Source organism: Enoplosus armatus, chromosome 3, assembly GCF_043641665.1.
Source record: "Enoplosus armatus isolate fEnoArm2 chromosome 3, fEnoArm2.hap1, whole genome shotgun sequence".
In the NCBI taxonomy this organism is placed as follows: domain Eukaryota; kingdom Metazoa; phylum Chordata; class Actinopteri; order Centrarchiformes; family Enoplosidae; genus Enoplosus; species Enoplosus armatus.
This window is the reverse complement of record NC_092182.1, coordinates 28,153,232-28,160,792: the sequence shown is the minus strand read 5'-3', so window position 1 is coordinate 28,160,792 and position 7,561 is coordinate 28,153,232. Positions and strand designations below refer to the sequence as shown.

Below are 7,561 nucleotides of genomic sequence, written 5' to 3'. Positions count from 1 at the left end.
CGCTGTGTCTCCTGTCAGTCAAAATGATTGTCTCTGACTTTGTGCTTTGGAGCCCCTTGTCGTTTTTAAAGACGTTTTCACTCATCAGGAATTTGTTTTCTTTGTGGCATCAAAACAGGTCAGAAAGTCCTGCAGGTTCGGTTTGGGCTAACCAAACACTGACTCCAACAGACTCACTATTAATGGACTTGAAGAAACTAGCTAGCTTAGCAACAATAAGGCTTCAAACTACCCATAATGCAACACTCTCTGTAGGAGACACTCTTTCCTTTAATGTTGTGAAGAATACATACAGTCCTCCAATATTAAAAAGATTAAAAAGCAAAGGAGGTACGTGTCTGATGAGGAGTAATGAATTTTTTACTTGATTTGGTATCCTTGGTAACAACCGCCATCAGATGTTGATATGTAAAAACATGTTGGGCAGTTTTCAGTGTAATCGGCCTCACAGGTAGACTGCGAGTCAGCGCTTCAGGTCTCATGTTGTGATGTCGTTAACACTCCCATCAACACTATCAGCAGCCAAGTAGGAAGTCTTTTATTATCCAGAACAGGTGGAAGTGGAAGAATAATGCCACACCTCCCTCTGGTCCCTGCAGCTGTAGATCTGATGCAGAGAACTCTACACATGCAGTCTCTTATCGTACACTTTTTGTTCTCTTTCCTGCCTAAAGTTGAGGGAAGTCATGGCAACGACGGCCTGTTGTTGGGGCGACCGGTGGAGGAGCCCGATCAGCCAATCGCAGATAAGTCCCTGCTGGAGATTGTTGACGGGATCGTGATGATGTACAACCTGAGTGTTCATCAGCAGCTGGGAAAGGTGAGTACTGAACGTCACAAAGAGCTTTCGGGAAGAATCGTTGGTCCTCTGGTGGATTCTGCGTCTCCACCACAGGAACTTTCTCAGGCGACCAAGAACCTTCTCTAGAACTCAGGAACTTTACCTGCGTTTGAAACGGGGGGAGGAACCAGTAGGAGGAACCGGGGGGAGGAACCGGGGTAGGGCTGTGCACAGGAAGTACTGGGAAGTACTGGGCACCGCTAGTATCAATATTAGGACAAGGCTCGTACATTTCTTATTGTTTAATACTGTTAAAAACAAAGTTTCTTAACATTTAAAACAAAGTTGGGCTTTGTTTTCGGCTTCCTGACTTGTTTAAAATAAGACAAGCGAGGTGGAGAGGGATCCGTGGTCGAGAGGGCAAAGCAAGTGAACCAGAAATAAAACTGGACTTTTTGTGAAAATTGTGTTTCAAACACTGCCATCGTTTTTAAATCCATTATCAGTCTAATTATTAATAAGTCTCATCTTCGGATTCTTCACATGCAGCGGAAACACAAACAGGAAGCGCCACAGGGACGTTTAGTTCTTCTGGTTATTAACTGGTTATTGCTAGTTTTCTGTATGTGAAGCGCCCTTGATCGAAGGCCTTCATGGATCAATTTGGTTATTGTATTTTATTACTGTGTTCAGGTCAGAATTTTATTGACATGAGAATATTCTGTGAACTTTTGCATCTCTAAATCTAAGAAACATTTTTTCATGTGTTTGTGACTGAACGATACGAAGATGAGGGTTGTATTTAAAAGCTGAATGGAGGAGTACATTATGTGAAGTGAGCATCTGTCAGGACGTGAACACAAAAGGTTAATGTTGCATATTTTATTCATATGTGAGAATCTGACCTTCACATGGAGGCTCTGATAAACTGCGTTGTCTCCTGCACGCTGACTGATGGTGAGGCTTCACAGACGTCCTTTTTCTCAGAGCTGCTTGACAAACATGTTCAGAAGCCCTCATAATAAGAACTTTTATGTGATTGTAGCATCTGTCAAGTATTCTGATGGCACAGGGTTTTGTTATCGGTGAAGTCTGTTGCTTTCAGTCCATTCAATGCCGTCCAGCTAAAGAAAACACATGCAAAGAGACAAAACAGATACAACACGTTTCCAGGGGACAATGAAGACTGTTGGACACGGCCGGCCACCAGAGTTGTTGTACATCCCCAATAAGCTCCTCATGGCACCTCACAATGACAATGCTAACATGCTGATGTTTACAGCCAATCAGTCAGAGCATCACTACTCCTCGACCCTGTTCCACTGCTCGTCCTCTCTTTGTTAACGGCCACATCAGCTGGTATGACAAAGTTATCTGTTGTCTCCACAGATCGATCTAGCAAAGTGCAGCTGTTTGATGGGAAATACTTCCTGAGTGAGTTTGAGAGGAATGAGTGCACATATACATGTAGGGAAGTATCTGATCAGATTCTGAGAGCCGCCCATGATATGAAGCTGCAGTCTATCCTCAAACTAATGGACAGCCAGAGAGGTGATGACAAAAATAATATTAGATAATATACACTTTCCACTAGAGAGAGACAGAGAGACAGAGAGAGAGACAGACACAGAGAGATACACAGAGAGACAGAGAGACACAGAGAGAGAGAGAGAGAGAGACAGAGAGACACAGAGACAGAGAGACACAGAGACAGAGAGAGAGACACACAGAGACACAGAGAGAGACAGAGAGAGAGAGAGAGAGACAGACAGAGAGACAGACAGAGAGACAGACAGAGAGACAGAGAGAGAGACAGACACAGAGAGATACACAGAGAGACACAGAGACACAGAGAGAGAGAGAGAGAGAGACAGAGAGAGAGAGAGACAGAGAGACACAGAGAGAGAGACACACAGAGACACAGAGAGAGAGACAGACACAGAGAGATAGACAGACACAGAGAGATAGACAGAGATAGACAGAGAGAGACAGAGAGAGAGACACACACAGAGACACAGAGAGAGAGAGAGAGAGAGAGACAGAGAGAGAGACAGACAGAGAGAGAGACAGAGAGAGAGACCCCATAACCCTATGACAAAAGAACACATTGCACAGGTCATGGAGTTATTCCTGAGCTGATTTGGACACACTTCTTATTCTGACTCATCAGCGCCATCATCAGGTCATGTGTCCAACACTTTGGTTTATGACCAAATACCTGCAGAACTGATGACGTTCATCAGCCTCAGCTGGACTCAGTGTTTACTGCTAATCAGCTAATGTTAGCATGCTAACGCGCTAAACTAAGACGGTGAACATGGTAAACATCAGCATGTTAGCATGGTGATGTTAGCATTTAGCAGTGCAGCCTCACAGAGCTGTTAGCATGGCTGCAGACTCTGTCTAGTTAGAACTTTTGGCCGACATCATGACCTTCATCTGACCAAAACATCCCTCCTGTTAGTGATGAAGTTCAACAATAGTAAAAAAACATCAATAAACACTAAACAGCAGAATAAAATAGTGACTGAAGGATCCAATCAGGTTGACAGAAGCACATTTACCTCCAAACTCTATGAAGTTTATTCAGTTCACTTGTTAGAAGAACCAGGTAATAAACTCTGTGAATGTATGTATATGTTTCCATTCCTCCTCCAGATGGTGGTGGTTTCAGATGACGTCCATGAATACGCCGTCGCACTGAAGGACACAGAGGAGAAGATCGCACGATGCCCTACAAGAGTGAGCTCAGTCTATTTCACATTTCATTTGTTGAGATTTCATTTATTTTAGTTTGAGTGTGCTGTTCAGTGGCAGCATTCATCCTTAACAGCAGACGTTGTGTGTTTCTCAGCTGATCATAACTGAAACATATTCTTGTCTTATGTTTGTGTCTGCAAACAAACCTTTAAAAAACATCACTCATTAACTTTGTGTTAGAAGTTGAAACAGGTTCACTTTTTGTCTCATGCAGTGTGCTCTTATGATTATTCTATTATATTATTATTATTATTATCTATGATTAAACAGATGCTGACAGTTTCCATGAGGTAACATTATTAAGGTTGCTGAGGATCACATCAACATAAACACGTGAAACATTGAGCAAAAACATTGTAGATTCTTAATAAATTCAATAAAATAATAAATAAAAAACCCTGAACAAATCAGCCTTTATTTCTCTGCTTCCTCCTGACGTCTTCTGAAACCAGCCTGACCTCCATCCAAAGGCTTTATTTTCTAAACTAAATGATCATTTGCTTTAATTCTAACCACCTTCACTGGATCATTTTCCTTCAAGCCATTTTAACTTTTTGACCACTGTTGGGAGAAATATCTTATGCGCAATTTTTAGACTATTTTTGTTTCCATTTAGTCTCATTGTCTCCATTAAAGCAGCTGAATCAGCTGTTAGCAGCTCCTGTCTGCAGTGTCCTCATGGACGTACAGACAACTGTCACTGGATCACTGTGACACAGAAGGAAACTTAAAAACAGGAGGATTCTCAGGCAGGTTCTGCAGTCATGAGGGGCGTCTTTTTTCTCTGATTTGATCAGAATGATAAGGTTATTGGCAGATAAGTTCGATAGCTTCAGGAAGTGTACATCACAGTGTGTTAATGCAGCTTCATGAGCTGCGTGTCACTGCTGCAGCTCCACTTGCTGACAAACTACCAAAACTAACGACCTATTGTTTTCACAACACCTGCATGCAGCCGAGTCACTAAAACCTTCAGTTTGTTGATGGTTGTCTGTACTAGTTACGAAGTCACAGAAGGTTTCTTTTTGTTTGTTGGTGCTCAGTTGAAGATAATTAGCCGGTCTCCAGTCAACACACCTGTCAGCCTGTTACAATAGCTCATCTTATTAGCTTCATGCAGGGCACAAGTGTCAGCAGCAAACTTCACAGTAACATGATTAGAGGACAAAGTTCTACAATTATCTGTAGAAGTACGGAGTCAACAAGTGAATATATTTGTAGAGTGCAAAGTAAATACAAGTGGACGAACACACTGCAATTGAAAAAGGACTGTAACCATCTGTTGGTGGTCTCCATCTAACATTGGTCCTTAGAAATATATTCTGAACACTTTTCAATTCAATTGTATTTATATAGCGTCAAATCACAACAAAAGTCATCTCATGACGCTTTACAAACAGAGCAGGTCTGCACCGACTCTTTATAATGTTATTACAGAGACCAACAGGTCCCACCATGAGAAGCACTATGGAGACAGAGGAGAGGAAGAACTTCCTTTAAGAAGCAGAAACCTCGAGCAGAACCAGACTGGGAGCTGGTTCCACAGGAGAGGAGCTTGATAGCTGAAGGCTCTGGCTCCTGTTCTGCTTTTGGAGACTCTAGGAACCACAAGCAACCCTGCATTCTGGGAGCGCAGTGCTCTAGTGGGGTAATAGGGTACTATGAGCTCTTTAAGATATGATGGTGCCTGACCAGTAAGAGCTTTGTAAGTCAGGAGAAGGATTTTAAACTCTATTCTGGATTTTACAGGGAGCCAGTGCAGCGAAGCTAACACGGGAGAAATATGATCTCTTTTCCTGGTTCCTGTCAGTACACGTGCCGCAGCATTCTGGATCAGCTGGAGAGTCTTCAGGGACTTATTGGGACAGCCTGATAATAAGGAATTGCAATAGTCCAGCCTAGACGTGACAAATGCATGGACTAGTTTCAATCAAAGCTCCATCCTCAATCCTGATCAAATCTAAATCCTGAAAAAGAACCTGTTTGTTTGTTACGAGTGTTGGAGGTGAGGAAACACACTGAGCTCGTATCAGACTTCAGTAGAGGTGACAGTCGTGGAGACTCTGATGAGAGTCCCCGTGATAACAGGACTGCTCACTGTGTTTTCAGAGACCAGACATCCTGGAGGAGCTCCAGAAAAGCCAGAAGGTTTTTGCGGAGAAGCTGAACCACCTCAGCAGGAGACTGGCCTGGATCAACGCCACCATCTACTCCAAGGTGATCCAGCTGAACACGTCTGTTTGGTGTTTGAGTCTTTCATTCTCGTCATTTCTCATCTGTTCACTGTTTTGTCTTAATCTCTCTCTAGTCACTAAAACATCAAATGATGAATCTCGCATAGATGTGAACATTTTGAATGTTTTTATTGTGAGTTTCTATTGTCTGTCTTTTCATATGTTGACTTATTCCACTTCCTGTCTGGTCTTTATGTTTGCCTTGTCTCGTTTTATTGATCCTGTCTGATTTTGAAGTTTTTGTTGTTGTTGTCTTTGTGTGGCAGACTAGCGACCACTTTGTGGGGATCCAAATAAAGACTGAAGGATAATAGTCTCTGTCTGTTTTTCTGTCCAGGACAAGATGTTGGATGTGTACTGGCTGCTGTGTGTTTGTATTCGGACCATTGAACACGCCGACAACACTGGGTCTTTGTTCGCCTTTGCTCCAGAGTTCTACCTCAATGTGGCCATGAATGCATACAGCGCCCTCAAGAACTACTTCAGCCCTGCAAACAGCATGGAGGAGCTACCAGGTAAACCACAGCTAACACTTGTGTCACTGAAACCTCCCTGTAACAAACCAACCAATAACTTCTCCTATGAAAGGGGCGTGGCCAGCACCAACAAATAAAGGTCAGGTAAAAATCTCATTGAGGGGCTGAAATGACCTGCAGACCACAACAGCTGATACATTCAGTATAATGCAGAGCTGCCACCATTAGTCCACCAGAGTCAGACTCTCCACTCTCTCGGCCATTATTTAAGAATTTATGGTTTTCCACCAGTCGTAATTACGACTTTGAAGTTGACGTGAACGCTGTTTACAAGTCGAAAAATCGTAAATATGATAACTGATATGACATGAACGTGTCCAAAAATGGTGTGGATGTGGCTGCATTTCTGATTATAATAAGTTGGTGCCGGCATAGGTGGACGTGTTCACACATCGGTCGTATACGATACGGTGTGAGGTGAAAGGGACAGGTGCACGCAGGTGTGGTTAAAACAACAGCTCACGGCCAGCTGCAGCAGTGATTGTGACATGTGATTGCCGCGATTACTGTGAAAAATGGCTATCATCATCATATCTCTGACGTCTATCCAGAATAAACCTCCAGAAATCTGCTTAGAAAACGGAAAAGAGACACATCAATATATTTTTGACATGACTCACGAGTGTCTCATCAACATGGGGGTGGGGGCTGGCTGCTATCATTTACTGCAGCCCCCACCCAAAGTGGCCCCACTGTTAAAGGCTCAGATTGATTTATTGACGCAGGTCTGTGGAAGCACACGCTCACACAGTGCCATCATTACCTGCGCATCACATGCAACTTGCTGTTTCAGCTTTTCGGTGTGAACTGAAGCAGAACCCAGGTGATGTGCTGTCAGGTGGCGATCAGCCTGCTGAACACGCTGCATTTCTGTTTCCACCCTCAGGCTATGAAGAAACCTTGACCCAACTAGCTGCTATCCTGGCTAAGCACTTTGCTGATCCACGTATAGTAGGAACAGGTAACACACACACACACAATGGATATTTACATGAAATCATCTCTGTTCTTTTTTTTCCCGTCTGTCTCTTTTTCCTGGCCTCTCCTCAGGGGAATATTTACTAAACCTGCTGCAAATTACAGTCAGACGTGTAAATAAGAAATAATATTACTGGACTGAAGCTGCGGTGAAACGTTAAGTCAGGAGAATGAACCTCGCTGTCTCTCTGATATTTGTATACGTTTACATCCCTCCTCCCATGTTGCACTCCTCTGAGCTTTAAAATGCATATTACATGAGACCAAACACA

The 7,561-nt window shown here is 43.1% G+C and overlaps 1 protein-coding gene across 1 annotated transcript in view; it reads left to right on the top strand.

Moving 5' to 3' along the window:
• LOC139283111 (E3 ubiquitin-protein ligase RNF123) overlaps nucleotides 1-7,561 on the top strand; it is a 103,270-nt gene that overhangs the window by 17,361 nt on the left and 78,348 nt on the right. Inside the window, exons 23-27 of the mRNA XM_070903068.1 lie at nucleotides 675-820; nucleotides 3,440-3,523; nucleotides 5,651-5,758; nucleotides 6,113-6,290; nucleotides 7,198-7,272. Of these exons, the coding sequence (XP_070759169.1) occupies nucleotides 675-820; nucleotides 3,440-3,523; nucleotides 5,651-5,758; nucleotides 6,113-6,290; nucleotides 7,198-7,272 (591 nt within the window). The remainder of the gene's footprint in view (nucleotides 1-674; nucleotides 821-3,439; nucleotides 3,524-5,650; nucleotides 5,759-6,112; nucleotides 6,291-7,197; nucleotides 7,273-7,561) is intronic.